Source organism: Hyperolius riggenbachi, chromosome 5 (assembly GCF_040937935.1).
Source record: "Hyperolius riggenbachi isolate aHypRig1 chromosome 5, aHypRig1.pri, whole genome shotgun sequence".
Classification (NCBI taxonomy): Eukaryota; Metazoa; Chordata; class Amphibia; order Anura; family Hyperoliidae; genus Hyperolius; species Hyperolius riggenbachi.
Genome location: NC_090650.1, coordinates 300379774 through 300401418, shown reverse-complemented (window position 1 = coordinate 300401418; position 21645 = coordinate 300379774). Strand labels below are relative to the sequence as shown.

At 43.6% G+C, this 21645-nt stretch overlaps 1 protein-coding gene across 2 annotated transcripts in view; it reads left to right on the top strand.

Annotated features, from left to right (window-relative positions):
- Positions 1–21645, top strand: part of LOC137518797 (cadherin-7) — a 370823-nt gene that overhangs the window by 207387 nt on the left and 141791 nt on the right. For both annotated transcript variants that reach the window (XM_068237112.1, XM_068237113.1), the window contains exon 4: positions 3142–3261. In XM_068237112.1, coding sequence (XP_068093213.1) covers positions 3142–3261 — 120 coding nt within the window. The remainder of the gene's footprint in view (positions 1–3141; positions 3262–21645) is intronic.

The following is a 21645-nucleotide window of genomic DNA, read 5'->3' as shown; positions in this document are numbered from 1 at the left end:
ATATAATTCTTGAAGCATAACAGTCTGGCATCTTGTACAACCCACTCAAAGCATCACTTTCAACTAGAAAGAAATGCTAAGATTTTTTTGTGATTAAGACTTTTTTAAAAACGTGTATTTTCAATTAAAGGGAAGGTTTCTGTAGAATTTAAATACACTTTGAAATTCTGTTAGGGCATATTCACAGTGGGACGTTGCGTTTTAATGCGATGTTAAAGTCGCAACGCGTCTGCATTTAGAGGTAACACAGTGCAAGTAGTGAGTTACCACAATGCAACATTTTTCAACGTGACGTTAAAGTCACGCTGTAAACGACCCATAGGATTATAATTGCCGTGCGGTAAGCGGTGTTATAAGACTTTATAATGCAGCTCCGCAACGTGCCACTGTGAATGCGACCTCAACCTAAAAATCAGTTAATAAATTTGGTTGCACATAATTACACTTGTCTCTTTGCCAATCTCAACCCCACTCCCCTTTGGTGAACTAGAAAGTGCATGAGCTATTTGGGCTGTTTTTCTTTGAATGTACTTCTCTGCATTTTGGAGGAGTAGAATGCAGTGTTCTAGGCAAAGTGCAAGGACACTGGCACTGGTATGTAAATTGTGGGTACTCATGATCCAATTTCATTTGCATTTATTATGCATTTGCGCTTGTATTGCAAGTATCGAGTGTCTTAAAATCACTGGTGAAATGCTGTGCATTATTATTTTCTTCCTGTAATTAAATACTTTCAGTACCCCTTTAATAACAACTCTACATCCGATGTTTACATGTTATCTGACTGGTCCAATTTGTCTAGTCTAATCTTTAACTCTGATCAGTCAACCTATTTCTTGTGATCCCATATATTATTAATGCAATCCCCACAGTGCAGTTCATATGTTTCTAGTCTCATTGCTGTCTAGCATCTGGTTGATTAGATGTTGCCTTACTGTCTGTTTCATTGATAGAAAGTTTAAGAACAAGGAATGAAGCAAAATATTTTCAAAGGGTAACACAAAAGCAACAAAACCCACAAATAATCAAAATAAAAACCAGCTACAGGCATATTCATGTCATTTTATATTTCCTCTTAAGCACTTCCGGAACACCAGAAATAACAAGTTAAAAATATGCAAATAATTTTGCTGATACATTTGAGCTATGCCTCATCCTCCAGAATCCCAGACCTTGCTTTTCATTCCTAAATCTCATGCATAGCTTAGAGATCATTAGCAAGTTTTGAATGGCATAAAGGAGCAGACTAGAGCACAAGCTAATGTTGATTTTTGCTCTTTTGGGGGATTTAAATGTTTAGCAGCCTCTTTAGCCTGTGTAACACATACATCCATTCAGCTTTTAAAATCTAGCACTGCATGCAAAATTTTGCTTATAATGTTACTCTTTAGGAAAATTGCTCTTTCTAATTCTGTGTATTTTAAGATTATTCTCTCAGAATTAAAGTAATATTCAGTCCTTAAATAAATATTGGAAAAACGCACTGTACTAAAGTGTGCTCTATTGGTGACACATGGCACAACATTTTTACAGAATTAAAAACATAAAAAAAAGAGAAAAATTGGTCTTGGCCTGCTTCGGAAATGTAAACTCCCTGCTTCTTTTTTAGGCAGGGTGGAGAATAATGTTGGTCATGTCTAGGAGAACTTATGGAGAAGCATGTTATTTGTTTGATCAGCTGATAGATTTGCAAAGCTCTGATTTGCTGTGATTTGCTGCAGTCACACTCAGCTTTAGCACACAATTATAAATAGCAAATCAGAGAATTACATATCTATTACCTGACCAAACTGATCACATTCTTCTCCATGAGTTCTCTTAGACATGGCCATCACTAATGGAGAATGCAAGCTACAGCCCAAATAGATTTGCAAAGCTCTGATTTGCTGTGATTTGCTGCAGTCACACCCAGCTTTAGCACACGAGACACAATTATGAATAGCAAATCAGAGAATTACATATCTATTACCTGACCAAACTGATCACATTCTTCTCCATGAGTTCTCTTAGACATGGCCATCACTAATGGAGAATGCAAGCTACAGTCCTTAAAGTGAATGGGAACCGCATTTAAAAAAATGAGACAGATACTTACTCGAGTAGAGGGAAGGCTCTGGGTTCTATAGAGCCTTCCTGCTCTTCTCCTGGTCCCCTCGTTCCAGTGCTGGCTCGCCGGTTAGCAGAATTTGACTAATTTAGTCAAATACTGCTTTACCCAGCTGAAGGAGGCTTCAGAAGTCTTCAGGGAGCCCGAATGCTCCTGAAGAAGGGCGGCCCTGTTCTGCACCTGTGCAAGCATGCTCTCTTGCACACTCACGCCTGTGCAGTATGGAGCCGCACGTCTTCGGGAGGACACGGCTTCTGAAGACTTCCAAATACCCTTTCGGTGGGGGATTGAAATGGGGGGGGGGCAGCACAGGATAGAGAGCACCAAGAGAGGAGACGGAAGGCTCTATATGACCCAGAGCCTTCCCTCTCCTTAGGTAAGTATTTGCTTCATTTTTTTTAAATGCGGTTCCCATTCACTTTAAAGTATACCGTAGACCAGCTAATTAAAGATTTGTTTTACTTACCTCTCTGTCCTCCAGAGTGCCTCCGTTAAGTCATAATCTGCTCCGGTATTCAGCTCATTGACGTCAGCAGGGGCCTTCTGCGCAAGCACAGAAAACCCTGGCTGACGTCACTCAGTCAGACTGTGTCCAACTGAACAGAAAACCAGAGCTACTCGAGGACTGTAGGAGGACGGCGAAGGACGCATTTGTGCTTATGGGGCTGGAGGAAGCCACGGGTAAGTAAAAAAAAAAAATCTTTATTATTCTCGTCTCGGGGTCACTTTAGGTTGAAAAAGACCAGGCAGCTTTCACTGCTCCTGCAACCTTGGAATCTTTTTGTTTTTTTAAATTTGCGCTCAGGTCTTCATGGATCTGAAATCTCTGTTAAAACAGAATTTCCTGAAAATTGTGACTTGTGTGACTAAATACATTTTTGTTTATTCTTTATTAAGTCAAGTGCCTATACTAAATATAATATATACATCTCTGACATAGTAACGTTTCTAGAATTACAATATTATAAATGTTTCACAATGTACTGCTGTAGGTTGAAATCTGCTTAACTGAAAGCCAATACCATTTTATTAAGGAACCTCAGTGCTGCAAGTAACAGCAACAGATGCAGATGATCCCACTTATGGAAACAGCGCTCGAGTTGTCTATAGCATTCTTCAAGGTCAGCCATACTTTTCTGTGGAGCCAAAGACAGGTAAGCACACTATTCGTTTTACACTGTAAATGTAATGAAGGGTCTGTAATGCAAGAAATATGACAATGAATGGGCAGAGGTACATGAGAGAAGGAACATATTTACTAAACCAGAGAAGGAACATATTTACTAAATAGATGTTCTTCAATATATAATTGTTTACACTGCATGATTGTAATTCCACTGCCCAGCTATTCCTCTGATACCTCTTGCTTTGGAATTATTTCCATTGAGAAGTATATTTTTTACAAGGTTTAGCTTATAGATAGGGTGATAAATGTTTTTCTATGAGCTTAATAACATTTGTTTCACAGAACATCTCGATCTGAGGACTTTTGTAATTTTCATTACATACAGTTCTAGTTCAGAAACTAAGTGGCTGAGAAAGGCTGGTTGTTTTAAAATAATTATGGAAGATTTACTCAATTCAAGAATTCTTCCATGTTATATCTGAAACGGTTGGTGTGTAGCAAAAATTACATTTTTAATTTTTATTAATCAGTGATGCTTATATAACCTCCTGAGCATTACGCTGCTCAGGAGGTTTTGCAGCCTAGAGTCCCCCAGTATAAATTTAACAAATTTCATGCCTGTAAAAGCTTTAGCTAGCACTAGGCTAGCTAGTACAGGTTGCTGGCACCCACTGATCCCCCCACTAATACAATACCCAGCCTGGATCAAACGATTGCTGCAGCCTCCCCGAACAGCTCCGGTCTTCACTATGGGGAGGATAGCACATGACGTCATGATGTTGCCGACGCCATGACCTCATGCACAAACCCGATCCTCCCCATAGAGAGACTGGAGCTGTGCGGGGAGGCTGCGTGATTGCTGGATCCAGGCTGGGTAATGTATTAGCGGGGGGATCGGAGGGGATCAGCAGCGATCAGGGGGTGCCGGCAACCTGTACTAGCTAGTCTAGTGCTAGCTAAAGCTTTTACAGGTATGGGATCGGTTACATTTATACTGGGGGACTCCTGGGCCCAGCAAGCGGTATGCCCGACACAGTGTCGGGCATACCGCTAAGGAGGTTAATGAAGAATATAAGAATACTAGCCGACCCATGGCGTAGCATACACCGCATAAGGGGGTAGAGAGCAGGAAGGGGGTATTGGGCACAGCGGCGGGGAGGGGGGTTGGACCCCCCCCCTCACCTGGGTCCCCCATGTGCGCTCCCATTCCAGCTTAAGCTCAGCAGGACCCCCTCCCTCATCTGGGGCCCCATGTGCACTCACCCTCCAGCTTACCCACAATGCACTGCTACTGAATATGCAAATTATCCCTTTTCAACCTTGGTAAGTCAAGCAAGCATCTAGAACCGCTGGTGTATAGCAAGCCTATAGCTTTAAATTTTACACAGTCATATCAAACCCACATGTGACAGCCTATTTCAGACTTTTGGTCCTCATCAGTACATAGCAGGGATTGATATGGCTGTATGAGATAGGGCTTGGACCAGTACAACAGAGTAACCAAGCAGCTCAGGGTGACCCAAACTACTAAGAATGTATAGGGAGATAAAAGGGACCAAAAAGCCCTCCTACTAAAAAAAGCAAAGCTTGGTGTAATTTGCCTTCTTAAAGAGACACTGAAGCGAAAAAAAAAATATAATATAGTGAATTGGTTGTGTACTATGAATAATTACTAGAAGATTAGCAGCAAAGAAAATATTCTCATACTTTTATTTTCAGGTATATAGTGTTTTTTCTAACATTGCATCATTCTATAATATGTGCAGATTACACAACACTCAGCATTCAAAATGAGTCTTTCAGAGCAGTCTGTGAAGTAATGACCTCTCCTCTAGCTGAGAAAAAGTAAACAGTTTACTTACAGTTGAGATAATAAAAGTCAGATAACAGCCCTCTCCACGACTAAGTTAGTCGGAGAGCTTAATGGCTTGTTTGCATAGAGATAACAACTGGAGTTTCTCAACTCTTCCTGTACTGGAAACAATTAGACTGATGTATCTGATCTTAATGCTTTATTTCTTAGCTGTACTACACATACAAATCATAATATCATAATTTTTTTTCCGCTTCAGTGTCTCTTTAAGACAGAAGCAAATCTGCAATAATTCGGCCACAAGTGAACATTTGTGGTTATCCACAATGCACTGCTACTGAATATGGGAATTATCCCTCTTTGCCCTTGGTTTGATGCGGCTCTACTTCTTCTTCTTGCTTGGACCAGCCCCTTCTTCTTGCTTGGACCGGCCCTGGGGGCAGGGCGCTACTTCTTCTTCTTGCTTGGACCGGCCCTGGGGGCAGGGCGCTACTTCTTCTTCTTGCTTGGACCGACCCTGGGGGCAGGGCGCTACCTCTTCTTCTTGCTTGGACCGGCCCTGGTAGCAGGGCGCTACTTCTTCTTCTTGCTTGGACCGGCCCTCGGGGCAGGGCGCTACTTCTTCTTCTTGCTTGGACTGGCCCTGGGGGCAGGGCGCTACTTCTTCTTCTTGCTTAGACCGGCCCTGGGGGCAGGGCGCTACTTCTTCTTCTTGCTTGGACCGGCCCTGGGGGCAGGGCGCTACCTCTTCTTCTTGCTTGGACCGGCCCTGGTAGCAGGGCGCTACTTCTTCTTCTTGCTTGGACTAGCCCCTGGGGGCAGGGCGCTACTTCTTCTTCTTGCTTGGACCGGCCCTGGGGGCAGGGCGCCACTTCTTCTTCTTGCTTAGACCGGCCCTGGGGGCAGGGCGCTACTTCTTCTTCTTGCTTGGACCGGCCCTGGGGGCAGGGCGCTACCTCTTCTTCTTGCTTGGACCGGCCCTGGTAGCAGGGCGCTACTTCTTCTTCTTGCTTGGACTAGCCCCTGGGGGCAGGGCGCTACTTCTTCTTCTTGCTTGGACTGGCCCTGGGGGCAGGGCGCTACTTCTTCTTCTTGCTTAGACCGGCCCTGGGGGCAGGGCGCTACTTCTTCTTCTTGCTTGGACCGGCCCTGGGGGCAGGGCGCTACCTCTTCTTCTTGCTTGGACCGGCCCTGGTAGCAGGGCGCTACTTCTTCTTCTTGCTTGGACTAGCCCCTGGGGGCAGGGCGCTACTTCTTCTTCTTGCTTGGACCGGCCCTGGGGGCAGGGCGCCACTTCTTCTTCTTGCTTAGACCGGCCCTGGGGGCAGGGTGCTACTTCTTCTTCTTGCTTGGACCGGCCCTGGGGGCAGGGCGCTACTTCTTCTTCTTGCTTGAAGGTTGAGGCACTTACTCTATTATATATAGATTAGATGAGCCAAGAAGAAGGACCTTTAAAGCGGTAGAATAAAGAACTTCTAAAAGCAGTTGTATAGTAGAATAAAACACTTTAGAGGGCCCAATACAATTCACTTTTTCTCCTAAGTTTTCTCCTAGTTCATTTTTAATCTTCTTTTTAAAATAACTCTTACATTCTGCAATTGAAGTACCAAGAAATTGGTTAAAAAGTACTGTCAAAATTATTCTATGTTCTTCCTTACTGGTGTCTTAAATGACATTTTATTTACAATGTGAAAATATCACCTAGGAGAAACTGTAGGGAGAAAATGGGAATTGGATTGGGCCCTTTGTCTAAATATTACATAGCAGTACTGGCAATGATTTGGGTGCAAACAAAAATTATAATGCATTCTGGGAAGTTTCTACAGTAGTAAGCAAAGGTCCCAGAAGGATGCTACGCTGACTCCATAATAAATAGGCATTATACACTTGCAAATCATATGAATATTTATAGCTATCTAAATAATTAAAAAATGCTGACAAGCAAAAATGTGACTATAGGAGAAATTATGCAGAATTAATGTACAGTCAGCATTGCTGGCTTGATTACCTGCTGTGCCTGTTCAGATGTAAATTTATGCACTGTTGTACAGTGTGCAGGCGACAGCCCTGTTTGAAATAGCTTTGTAATAGTTATGTGTTAACAACAAGTAAAAAGTGTCTCTAACATTCATGTTAACAATCTTTCATCTTTTAAGAATATTCTTGCATGTTAAATATTGCATTGAATAAGAAGTATGAAAAAAATGGAACACTAAACCATGTATATCAAAGTAAAGACTGCAGCCCACCAACCTGGAAAATGCACAATAAGAAAAAAATGATGGTACTATGGAATTGACAGGGGAATTGATCTACACATTTTTATTAATCAGTTTTAAACCTGTAACATGTCAGATATAGTGTAAATCCAGGCTTTCCATTTAAAACAACAAGATGCATTAACCACCCTGGCGTTCAGATTCCCCAGGATTTCCGTGCAAAAAGTGTTTCAATTAATTTCCAATAATTTGCAACCATTTTTTTTTCCAACCAATTTTTTTTTAATATTAAATTTAATACAGATTATTGTATTGAATTCAATTTAAAAAAAAAAGTGTTTTCTGCAAGATGTTGATGACGCTGTGTGACTCTGGTGTCATCAACGCCGATCAACGGGGGACATGTGATCGCTGAGGAAGAAGCAAAATCCGCCAAGGGACATGGAAGAAGACACTGGGGAAGCTATCAGAGGTACGCGACGAGGGATCAGCATGCCAATGGTGAGTATAAGACCCAGATGTATAGGTAGAAGATGTGCAGCCAAGTATAGTTAGCCAGATGTGCAGCCAGGTATAGTTAGCCAAGTATAGTTAGCCAGGTATATAGCGAGCCAGATGTTTAGCCAGATTTATAGGTAGCCAGATGTCCCCCTCCCGATCCTCCCCTCCCCCCCCCCCCCCAGCACGCTGTGGGTAGCGATCTGTGCTACCCACAGCGTGCAGAACAAGCATCCAGCCACCCTAGGGAATCCCTGGGCAGCCAGCGGGGCAGAGAATGTGCAGGGGATCCCCCTTGTATGTGGAGGCTGTGCTGGCGGGGGATCCCCCTCTGTGCGGGCGGGGGGAACCCCTTTATATGGTGGCTGTTGCGGGCAGGGGATCCCCCTCTGTGCGGGCGGGGGGATCCCCCTTCTATTGTGGCTGTTGCGGGCGGGGGATCCCCCTCTGTGCGGGCGGGGGGAACCCCTTTATATGGTGGCTGTTGCAGGCAGGGGATCCCCCTCTGTGCGGGCGGGGGGATCCCCCTTCTATTGTGGCTGTTGCGGGCGGGGGGATCCCCCTCTGTGCAGGTGGGGGGATCCCCCTTCTATTGTGGCTGTTGCGGGCGGCCTATCCCCCTCCTCCCCCTCCCTCCCGATGTCCCCCCTCCCGATCTCCTCCCCCCCCCCTCTCTAAGCCCATTGAGTAAATAGATTTACTCACCGAGGGCTTTCTCCAGCGACGGCAGCAGCACTTCCTCCTCCATCTCCGAAGTCCCGGTCTCTGTACAGTTACATTATGAGGCTTGGTCACCAAGCCTCGTAATGTAACTGTACAGAGACCGGGACTTCGGAGATGGAGGAGGAAGTGCTGCTGCCGTCGCTGGAGAAAGCCCTCGGTGAGTAAATCTATTTACTCAATGGGCTTAGAGAGGGGGGGGAGGAGAGCGGGAGGGGGGACATCGGGAGGGAGGGGGAGGAGGGGGATAGGCCGCCCACAACAGCCACAATAGAAGGGGGATCCCCCCACCCGCACAGAGGGGGATCCCCCCGCCCGCAACAGCCACAATAGAAGGGGGATCCCCCCGCCCGCACAGAGGGGGATCCCCTGCCCGCAACAGCCACCATATAAAGGGGTTCCCCCGCCCGCACAGAGGGGGAACCCCCGCCCGCAACAGCCACAATAGAAGGGGGATCCCCCGCCCGCACAGAGGGGGATCCCCTGCCCACAACAGCCACCATATAAAGGGGTTCCCCCCGCCCGCACAGAGGGGGATCCCCCGCCAGCACAGCCTCCACATACAAGGGGGATCCCCCGCACATTCTCTGCCCCGCTGGCTGCCCAGGGATTCCCTAGGGTGGCTGGATACTTGTTCTGCACGCTGTGGGTTGCACAGATCGCTACCCACAGCGTGCAGTCAGGCATCCAGCCATCCTGGGGAATGCCTCTGATAAGAAAAAAATGCAGCCGGCGGGGCAGAGAAACAGGAAATCTCCCTGTCGGCATGGACGAGCTCAGCTCGTCATTAACGTTTTTTGCAAGTTTTTGCTGGACGAACTCAGCTCGTCCATACCGCCATGGAGGCTACGTATGGCCTTAACAAACAACAAATGTGCCCATCATAGTGTATAATGTGTCATAAGTTGCTGCAATATATTTTTTAGCAAACTAAAACATCAGTGAAGTAGAAATTATACTATTGTAGCTACATGCACACACTTATCGCAAAAACTTATTTTAAAGGACTAAAGTGAAAGAGATATGGAGGCTGCCATATTTGTTTCCTTTTCAAATAATACCAGTTGCCTTGCATCCTGCTGATCTTTCATGCATCATTAGTGTCTGAAACCACTCACTTGAAACAAACATGTGACAAATGCAATTGAACTTAGGTCAAACATTTGATATGCATGCTTGGGTCTATGGATAAAAGTATTTGAGGCAGAGATTCAGCAGGGCAGCCAGACAATTTGCATTGTTTAAAGTAAATACTCAATATCTCTCTCTCTTCAGCAAACTTCCCAAAATAATTGATCTGTTTGAGGCCTTGCTAGCGTGAATACCTATGAATATTTTTCACTTTCTCCAAAGAGCTTAAAGAGACTCCGTAACAAAAATTGCATCCTGTTTTTTATCATCCTACATGTTCCAAAAGCTATTCTAATGTGTTCTGGCTAACTGCAGCACTTTCTACTATGACAGTCTCTGTAATAAATCAATGTATCTTTCCCCTGTCAGACTTGTCGGCCTGTGTCTGGAAGGCTGCCAAGTTCTTCAGTGTTGTGGTTCTGCTATGAACTCACCCTTTCTGGCCCCTCTATGCACACTGCCTGTGTGTTATTTAGATAAGAGAGAAGCTGCTCTAATCAGCTGGATAAATTGTCCTCTGAGCTGGCTGGGCTTTCACATACTGAGGAATTACAAACAAGGGCAAAGCTGTTTGCAGGAAGAAAAGAGCAGCCTGAAACTTCAGTGCATGGGGGAAAGAAACACACAAATGATCTCTTGAGATTCAAAAGGAATGCTGTATACAGCCTGCTTATGTATGGATGTATTTTCTATGTGTGGACATACTGTACATCAACCTACTTCCTGTTTTGGTGGCCATTTTGTTTGTTTACAAACAAACTTTTTAAAACTGTTTTTAACCACTTTTAATGCGGCGAGGAGCGGCGAAATTGTGACAGAGGGTAATAGGAGATGTCCCCTAACGCACTGGTATGTTTACTTTTGAGCGATTTTAACAATACAGATTCTCTTTAATAAACAACATTCAGGGACATAGCAATAGGGAATGCAGAGGTAGCAACCACATCAGAGCCTAGGGCCAGAGGGGCCCCCAAGGGCCCTCCCTCAACTGCAGTATTAGCTCTCTATTGGTCCTGTGCTCATAATAATCACTTCTATAGATACTTTGAATAGTGATAATCATTAACAAACTGTTCCCCATCCCCTTCTTGCACCTCTGCTCTGACATTGTAGTTGCCATTGGCAGGTTTTGGTGTGTGGTATTGATTGTTATGTATAGAGTGCTTGAAGGCCCCAATGTAAAACTTGCATCGGGGCCCACAGCTCCTTAGCTATGCCACTGACAACTTTTGGTCAACCAAAAAACAAAGAATACCAAACTCAGGCTTACTTCCAATGGGAGGTAAATTCAGCTTATTTATGTTGGAGCCTATCTGTTCTCTATTTTAAAACCTCCACCGTTCACTTTTTTTCCCCTTCCCCATCTTCAAGTCATTTAAAACTGTTAAGGAGGTCCATGGAATCATTCATTATATGGTCTTGTACACAGTAGAGAAGAATGGCAGTACATCACAACCAAGTTGCTCAGGTCAACACTTACGCATGTCAGTTTTTTGGGTTATTATAAACAGAGGTTAGGGTTGTGCATGGTCCAAGCTGCACTCCTTCCTCCAGCTTCCTTCCTCCCAGCAGGATGACCTCATCATGGTGAAAGAGTCTGGTATAAAATCTTTTGCATTCAAATTATTCTGAAAATAATTGATCTGTTTGAGGCCTTGCTAGCGTGAATACCTATGAATATTTTTCACTTTCTCCAAAGAGCTTAATAAACAACATTCAGGGACATAGCAATAGGGAATGCAGAGGTAGCAACCACATCAGAGCCTAGGGCCAGAGGGGCCCCCAAGGGCCCTCCCTCAACTGCAGTATTAGCTCTCTATTGGTCCTGTGCTCATAATAATCACTTCTATAGATACTTTGAATAGTGATAATCATTAACAAACTGTTCCCCATCCCCTTCTTGCACCTCTGCTCTGACATTGTAGTTGCCATTGGCAGGTTTTGGTGTGTGGTATTGATTGTTATGTATAGAGTGCTTGAAGGCCCCAATGTAAAACTTGCATCGGGGCCCACAGCTCCTTAGCTATGCCACTGACAACTTTTGGTCAACCAAAAAACAAAGAATACCAAACTCAGGCTTACTTCCAATGGGAGGTAAATTCAGCTTATTTATGTTGGAGCCTATCTGTTCTCTATTTTAAAACCTCCACCGTTCACTTTTTTTCCCCTTCCCCATCTTCAAGTCATTTAAAACTGTTAAGGAGGTCCATAGAATCATTCATTATATGGTCTTGTACACAGTAGAGAAGAATGGCAGTACATCAAAACCAAGTTGCTCAGGTCAACACTTACGCATGTCAGTTTTTTGGGTTATTATAAACAGAGGTTAGGGTTGTGCATGGTCCAAGCTGCACTCCTTCCTCCAGCTTCCTTCCTCCCAGCAGGATGACCTCATCATGGTGAAAGAGTCTGGTATAAAATCTTTTGCATGCAAATTATTCTGAAAATAAACATCCTCCATGAGATTTTTAGTATCTGTCTCAGCTGTAATTGACGCAGTTGTGTCTTTAAGAGGCCTTGCAGCTGTATGCAGATAGTCAGTCAGGTGCAACATGGTTTAAATGTGCTGCCATTCCTCTCTACTGTGTATTAAGTTCTATCATTATATTGTCTGCCACTCCATTATCTATAAGGATATTTACAATGGCAATTTATTGAATAGCAGAATTGTGATTTATTTCCTCCCTCATCACTGATGCCTTTTAAATATCATACATTGTAAGCATTATCTTAAATGCATATGTCTCACAATGAGGTGATCTTCAGAAAGATTAACGTTAAAGTGATCCCGAGCCAAAGCTCGGGATCAAAAACAGATAGATACTTTAAAAGTGGGAAGCCTCGCTGCTGTAAAGTCTCCGGTTGCAGAGCACGCCCCCCTTCACATCTGGGCCGCACAGCTCTTTTTCTGGACATGGATCCACACAGTAGCCGCTTGATCCCGCTCGTGCATGCGCAGTAGCATGGATCCCGCTGCTCCGGTTTACTGTGCATGCATGGGCGGGCTGGGTAACCTATTGCGAGGCCACGCTAGAGCAGAAAGAGCTACGCAGCCCCATATGATTAGCGACGGGGGACAACACAGCAGGGAGGGAAGCCTGAATAGGATCCTGAGCCTTCCCTGTCTTTAGGTAAGTATCTAATTCTGTGTACCCGAGTTTCGGCTCTTTAAGAAGAATTTCTCTTTTATTTTCCTTGCTTTCCTTTTTTTTTTTTTTTTTTTACCTATTAAGATTTTCCATTTCTTGGTTCATAGATTTGATGATGAGCCATACACCCAAATATCTCACGTCCATGAAATCTGCCTACTGCTTGGGGACAGAACCAGATATGCTCTGATACCCTGCTCTGATTGTCCCTTCTCAATTCATGGCCCAGAAGTTGGTGTAGTCGTCTGGGTCATAAGTTTAATATATCAATCTCTTTGGATGTCCCAAACATCAGTGAAATCCCAGTTAATGTGTCATTAATTTGTCATTGTTATTACCGTATTTACGCAATAATATGTTCAGCATGTTGATCAATTAAATATTGTTAAAAGTAGCTTTTGCTTCTTACACTGGCGTTCCTCTTTAAAGGAAAATCGTAGCGCATGCTTTGTATTAAACTTAAAACTTTCACACTCCCTTGCATTTTAGTATTCTTCTGGCAAAGGATGATTATGCAGGTATGGCTGGTCTCACATTGTGCCACAGCATGGCTTAGAATATCATGAAGTTCATCTTATCTTCAGTTATATTAATTCAGCTGAGCCTCGGGGACTGTATTTTAGAAATACTTTCACTGAGATAACTACCTTATGCAGCAGACATGGATGTGATATCTTTCTGGAAAAGTCTCTCTCATTTAAAAATGAAGTTTGCAAGGCAGGACAATTAGTGTAATCTAGAACATTGCTACCACAATGCAAATGTTTCCTTCTATGATTTTTTTTACATAGTATATGAAGGTGAGTTAATTTAACATTTAGGTTTTCATTAACCACTTGCAGAAGTTAAAATCTATGCTCTGTTTATATCTGCTTATCCCTGCCAGGGCATAGATTTTAACTTCCAGGTTTATGCACACATGCTGCTTCTGTCATTCGCACCCATAATCACTCTTCTGTCACACTAACATCAGAGCTTTGTATCTCAGTCAGGACATCATGATCACTGTGAGACAATCACAGTGGTCACATGATTGCAGCTCGTTTGGTGAAAAGAAGGCGCTGGTCCTTACAGGGCACAGAGAAACTGGGTCCGCAAGTGGTTGAGTTATATTAACTGATTTAGTTAAAGGAAACCAGAGCTGGAATAAAGTAAAAGGTTTATACATACCAGGGGCTTCTTCCAGCCCCATGCACATGGATTGCTCCCTCGCTGCCATCTTCTCTCTCTTCTGTACCGGGTCCCATTACTTCCTCCAGTTGTGGCCAGACTGACACAAGTGAAGTGAGCTATTTACGTATCTCTCGAGCAGCCCCCGTAGAAATACTGAGAAGGCACACTTCTCTTTTGCAGACTGGCTGCAACTGGAGGAAGTAATGGGACCCGCTACAGAAGACGGAGAAGACGGAGGATGGCGGCATGGGAACAATCCATGCGCATGGAGCTGGAGGAAGCCCCAGGTATGTATAAAACGTTTACTTTATTCCAACTCTGGTAAACTTTAACACCACATTGTTTAGTGTTGTTCTTGCATCATTGCCTGTTTTTTTTTAATCACAAATGCGTGATTAAAAATACTGAAGGAATTTATTTTAATAAAACATATTTAAGAATAATTAATTAAAGGAAACTCGATCTGAGAACAATATAGAAGCTGTCGTTAGATAGATAGATAGATAGATAGATAGATAGATAGATAGATAGATAGATAGATAGATAGATACATTTGTCTGATGTGGTGATATTTTGGGTATAATGTATTCGAAGTCACTGAGACAGAATGCCTATGCAACTTCATTGTTCAGACACCACTGGTTTCATGCTTGTAGGTGTGTGATTTAATCTACTGAAGCATAAAAAAACCAGCATGACAGCCAGGCAACTGTCTTGTTATTCCCTTTAAATTTAATTTATTTACTACAGCTGTCCTTCAAAGGTGAAATTAGCATTTGTTTTTCACCATAGATATGAAAATGCTCACAAATATTTCATTCTCACTAATGCAAATGCAGTGTCACATATTACTCTGCCTCTATTTCTATCCTCACATGTATTCAAAAATAGCAACTAGTAAAGGGGCCTTAGTTAAATAAAGACCCAGCTTGTGCTAATTTGAGGCCTTTCTTGCATTGGTACTATTAAGTATAAGGTTCCTTTATAAATAGTTTTGTCCAAAGGCTTGAATAGAAAATAAAGTAAATGTAAGAATACAGAGAAAAGTGGCTCATGCACCAAGCTCAATATGTCAAATATCTTATTGATATCTGCCTTAAATGACTATTGACTACTTAAAGGAGCCGAGCCAGCCTAAAAGTCATCATAAACAAGATTAGCCAGTAGTGGACTCGTAGCGCACTATAAATAGAGATGGCCCAAACGGTTCGGTGGCGAACAGGAACCGGCGAACTTCGGTGGTTTGCGATCGAGCTGCACATTTGTAATTCCAATCACTGCAGTACCCAGGCTTACAGGACATCCTAAAGCAGTCCAGGAAGGTGTGTGGGCATTTCAGGTGGTCTTACACGGCCATGGCATGCTTTGCCGATACGCAGCAGAGAAACAACTTGCCGGTGAGACGCTTGATTTGCGATAGCCCAACTCGTTGGAATTCGACCGTCCTGATGGTTGACCGCCTGCTGCAACAGGAGAAAGCCGTCAAACAGTATCTCTACAACTACAGTCAAAGGACACAGTCTGGGGAGATGGGGATGTCCTGGCCAATGTACTGGACACTCATGCGAAATGCCTGCAGGCTCATGCGGCCATTTGAGGAGTTGACAAACCTGGTGAGTTGCAGTGAAGGCGCCATCAGTGACTTGATCCCATATGCTTTCTTCCTGGAGCGTGCCATGCGTAGAGTGGTGGATCAAGCTGTGGAGGAGCATGAACAGGAACAGGAGGAAGAGTTGTGGGATCAATTCTCAGCAGAAGCAGATGTTTACTCAACACCTGCGCAGCACAGAGGGGGGAGGAGGAGGAGGAAGAGTTGTGTGGGGAAAAGGAGTCAGATGATGAGGAACGTGTTGTTTTAGAGGAGAAGGAGTAGGCGGAAGAACAACCGCAGGAGGTGTCGCAGAGGACTTGTGCTGCTAAACTTTCCCGTGGTATTGTTCATGGCTGGAGGAGGAGGAGGAGGGCAGGAGGAGCAGAACTTAGCTGACATCAATTAGGAAAAGCAAGAGGAGATGGATAGTATGTCTGCATCCAACTTTGTGCAGATGGCATCTTTCATGCTGTCCAGCCTGTTGAGGGACCCCCGTATAAAAAAACTCAAGGGAAATTAGCTGTACTGGGTGGCCACGCTACTAGACCCTTGGTATAGGCACAAAGTGGCGGAGAAGTTTCCAAATCACCAGAAGGCAGAAAGGATCAGAACAAGCTGTCAACTATGCTTTCCAATGCATTTAAGGGTGATGTAACAGCACAACGGAATAAAGGTACCACTGCCAGTAATCCTTCTCCCATGTCCACGCAGGCAAGGACAGGACGCTCCAGTGATCTCATGGTGATGTCGGACATGCGGACATTCTTTAGTCCAATGCCTCGCCTTAGCGCTTCTGGATCCACCCTCCACCAACGCCTCGACCGGCAGGTAGCCGACTACCTGACCTTAAGTGTGGATGTAGACACTGTGAGCAGCAATGAACCTTTGGACTACTGTGTGCGCAGGCTTGACCTGTGGCCAGAGCTGTCACAATTTGCCATCCAACTTCTGTCTTGCCCTGCCTCAAGCGTCATGTCAGAAAGGACCTTCAGCGCAGCTGGAGGCATTGTCACTGAGAAGAGAAGTTGCCTAAGTCACAAAAGTGTTCAGTCCCTCACCTTTATCAAAATGAATGAGGCATGGATCCCGGAGGACTACTGCCCACCCGAAGACTAAGTCAGTCCCCGCACACAGCATCTCTGCCTGCCCCATGACTAAGTCGCTCACCACAACGCATCTCTGCCCGCAGGCCGCTTGACTACCTTCTCCACCACCAACAGGGTCCAGGACTCCAGGCGGATTCCTGAATTTTTAAGGCCGCTGCTAGCAGCGGCCGCTATACTAATTGTTCTGATGCGTGTACATGCCTGCCTAATTTTTCTGGCTGCACTGCAGCTGCAACAACAAAACAAAAGGCATGTACATGTGTCAATTCCCCTTTGTGATTGTTACCTTGCCGTGGTGATGGGGCTTGCGTAACACAATGAAGCAATGACCGACGGCTATATGAGTGTCTCGGGGGGTGGTACACCAAAGATAATAAGGTTGTTGCTTCAATGTGGACAGACCAAATTCGATCAACTGGACAGTCACTGTTGTTTTGTCATTGAGCTTCCTCAGCCTGGCGACCATATGGGCTTGAAAACCGCTATCGCCTGCACTCTCGCCATGGTGCACACCAGTCCAGCACGGCCGTCACAACTTAAACAGCTGTGTGTGGTGCATTACACAGTGAGTTTGGTCTGTCAGTGTGAAGCAGTACTCTAATTTCACTTCCTAATTGATGTATACACATGCAAGATGTTTTAAAGCACTTTAGGCCTCCAATTTAGCATGCAATGTGATTTCTGTCCTTAAAACGCTGCTTTGCGTCAAATCCAGATTTTTCCCCGGGACTTTTAGTGTGTATCCCACTCCCCCCATGCAAAAACTCAGATGTTAGACCCCTTGAAACATATTTTCTATCACTTTTGTGGCCAGCATAAATGTTTCTAGTTTTCAAAGTTCGCCTCAATATTGAAGTCTATTGTGGTTCGCGAAAGTTCGCATGTTCGCGAACCGAAAATCAGAGGTTCGGGCCATATCTAACTATAAACAGAATTTTTATTAGTTACAGGTTTACCTCTGGAAAAAATATGCAACACTCATCAGTTGAAATTCATAACATTTTACTGATATAAAAAATTAGATAAAGCATGTATACAGAAATATACATCTCTCCAGCTGTTGTCCATCATCCAATATACATTGTCAAAGTTCCTTTAGTGAAACAAATCCATAACATAGCAACTCTTCTTCTGTAAATTTTATCCTCCATCGATAATTGTTGTATCAAGATTGTACAATGTATGGTGCACACAAATATATTGTTATCCTTAAAAATGGTATATAGAGTCCTATTCTAATATGAAGAACCTTAAGGAGGAACTCCAGTGAAAATAATGTAATAAAAAAGTGCTTAATTTTTACAATAATTATGTATAAAGGATTTAGTCAGTGTTTGCCCATTGTAAAATCTTTTACATCCCTGATTTACATTCTGACATTTATCACATGGTGACATTTTTACTGCTGGCAGGTGATGTAGCTACTGCTTGCTTTTTTGGCAGTTGGAAACAGCTGTAAACAGCTATTTCCCACAATGGAACAAGGTTCACAGACAGGAAACTGCCAGGACCATGGTCCTCAGAGTTTCTTGTGGGAGAGGTTTCACCACAATATCAGCCATACAGAGCCCCCTGATAATTTGTTTATGAAAAGAAATATATTTCTCATGTAAAAGGAGGTATCAGCTACTGATTGGGATGAAGTTCAATTCTTGGTCACGGTTTCTCTTTAAGTACACATATCTTAATCAAACAAAGCTGGGTAGTTATCCCTAAGTCTTCAATTGCATTTAAATAGTAGTGCTTACTGTTGGTATATAAAAAATTACATTAAAAAGTTATCTTAAAAAACTGTAAACAGCTGAAGTTTGAAATGACAAGTCTTTAACGTTGATATAAGCTATTGTCAACAAATCCTCAAGAATAATGCATATTACATCTATTGGAATCTAAAATAACAGTGTAAGGCCTCTTGCACACTGCATGCATTTCCGATTCAGATTCCGCTTTTTAATCAGTTTTTACATCCGATTCAGATTCCGATTTGCAGTGTGCAGGGAGCAAACTGCAAATCTGAATCTGAATCGGATGTAAAAACTGATTAAAAAGCAGAATCTGAATCGGAATCACTTGCAGTGTGCAAGAGGCCTAAGGGAGTCTCTCTGCTAGGCCTTAAAGGAAAGGTCCAAAAAAACAAATCCACTTACATGGGGCTTCTTCCAGCACCTGGCTGCCGTCCTGTGCCTACGCCACAGCTCAAGTGGCTCGCGGTGTCCTGCGTTGCAGAACAACTGCACCTGCGCAGTGCAGACCTGATGACGTCAGCTGGACCAGGTGACGCATGCCGTGGAGCGCACATCAAGCCAACCTCGAAGCCGACCTGGCGAGGTTGGCTTCTGCAGCATAGGACACCGGGAGCCACTTGAGCTGCGGCGAGGGCACAGGACGACACAGGTAAGTGGATTTTTTTTATTGTTTGGATGTTTACTTTAACTGACCTCAATAGAGTTTCAGTTCAATAGAAAAAATATGCAGCCTGCTAGGCCTCTTATAATAAAAGTTTCCAAGATGGAGTCTCTTTAGGTGATTTCATTGTGGCGCACGAAATTCAAACTTATATTTAACAGGTATATTCTGACATTTTAAACTATCGGGTTTTCTGAGCAGGTGCGTACATGTATGACGCCATTAGATTTATTTAACACAAGCAACCACATCTTTTCTAATCAAAATTACATCAGTAACATTTTAATTAGATCTTATGACACAAGTGGTGTTCTTATGACATCTTTCTAGATCTAATGTATGCCAAGACATATAAGTATGTTTAAAGGAGTCATCAGGCAAGGCAAATAGGAAAAAATCTGCTTTACTCACCTGGGGCTTTCTCCAGCCCCTTGCAGCTGACTGTCCCACGCTGTCACGTCCACTCCCCGCCGCTGTCCCGCTCTTGTTGCATGGTGCATAGGACGCCCAGGAGGTCACCCTTACTGCACCTGCATCAAGTGCTGCTGTCAATCATGGCCACGTTGTCCACGGCTTACTGTGCAGTAGTTCTGCACCTGCGCAGTAAGCTGCGGACAACGTGGCCATTATTGACAGCGGCGCTTGACGCAGGTGCAGTAAGGGTGACCTCTGCACCATTTGGCGAGAGCAGGAAGCGGAGGGCAGTGGGACAGTTGGCTGCAAGGGGCTGGAGAAAGCCCCAATTGAGTAGTAGATTTTTTCCTATTTGCCTGATGATTCCTTTAAGCTTATCTTATGTTCTAAGAAAATGGTTTGTTCTCTGGTACATCATTAATTAACAGGGATTTTCTGAACACCACCTACGGTGATAGGGTGTAATTACACATGCTTTATTGTTTTGGTTTCGTATTCATAACAAACAGCCATCTGTTTTAACCAGCCTGGCGTTCTATTAAGATCGCCAGGCTGGCAACCGGACGCCGATCAGAAGTAACAAGAAAGGCCGCAATGAGCGGCCCTTCTTGTTGTGCTTTCCTCATCGCCATGGCGACAAGCGGATTGATGTCATGGACGTCAGCCGACGTCCTGACGTTAGCCGCCTCCGATCCAGCCCTTAGCGCTGGCCAGAACTGTTTGGTCCGGCTGCGCTGGGCTCAGGCGGCTGGGGGGACCCTTTTTCGCCACTGCACGCGGCGGATCGCCGCTTCACGCGGCGGATCGCCACGCTGCGGTGGCGATCAGGTAGCACACGTGGCTGGCAAAGTGCCGGCTGCGTGTACTCCTTTTTATTTGATTAAAATCTGTCCAGCAGGGCCTGAGCGGCAGCCTCCGGCGGAAATGGACGAGCTGAGCTTGTCCATACCGCCCGCTGGTTAATACATGCTAAAATATATAGAAAGCGAACTTCTTTACCTTAATATACAGGTCTATTATTGATCAACTCATAAATTAATAACTCTATGATCACTATACATGATCACTATACATGATTAATATATAGCAGGGTATATGTATATGTAGCAGGGTTAGTGTCTGCGGTGCATGTGGTTGGCCTTGCATAAGCACATTATATTGCAGCAAAAACTGAGTGCTTATCTTAATATAAACATAACCTTGAACAGGGAACAGACAGCTTACTGCAGAGAATGAGATAAAGGATTACTCTAACCAAGAATCTAACTCTGATTAAAGAATAACTCTGCTTAGTTTCCAAATCTTAAAATCTTAAAATTCACTCAAATAATTTGCATTACATTTTAAACATACATAATCAACATGAAGATGGAGATCATAATAACTCTGCATTAATATAAGATCTGACGCCAGCACATAAAGAAGTAATAAAATAAAAATGTATGCAAAATTATAAACTACACAAACCAGAGACACAAAACCTTTAAATAGCAGGGATGGCAGGAGAAATAAAAGAACTTGCAGTGGATCTTCAATTAGCAAAAAATGTCAGGCTTTTTTTGCAAAAAAATCAAATTTAAAATGTTTTCAGGAAAAAAAATGTGTTTTAAACCCAATACAATGTTTGATTGCAGCAGCTCTGGAAAGTAATTTTGCCATGTCAGTTGGTGAAACTTTGAAAATGTAAAGACACCCTTTCTAAAGATGATAAACCTGTTGATCTGCCACCAGATGGACCATCAGAGAGATCTTTTTCTGATCAAATATGATACAGCATTGATATCTGCCAGATGCCATCATTAAGATCAAATCGGCTTGATTACAATGCAAACATCGAGCACTGTATGGGCTCCCTAACTTTCTAAGAATTCTCTCTTCCACTATCTTCCATCTTCTACTTTTATCTCTAATCTTCCTCTATTCAGTCTCCAGTCTTCATTTTCTTAGCCTCCTGTTCTTGCTTGCAGACTAAGGAAGAAAGCAGCTGTCAGTTGAATGGAATAGGATTAGGCAAAGAAAAAAGGAAAAAATAGGCATATTTCAAGTGAAAAAGTAAGATACACAAGCCCTCTAATCACTCCTGCTGTCTTGAACTTCAGCCTAAACAAACATACTGTCATTAAGTTACATTAGTTATGTTAATTAAAATAGATAGGTAATATGATCTCTTACCCACACTGTTTTAAAAGAAC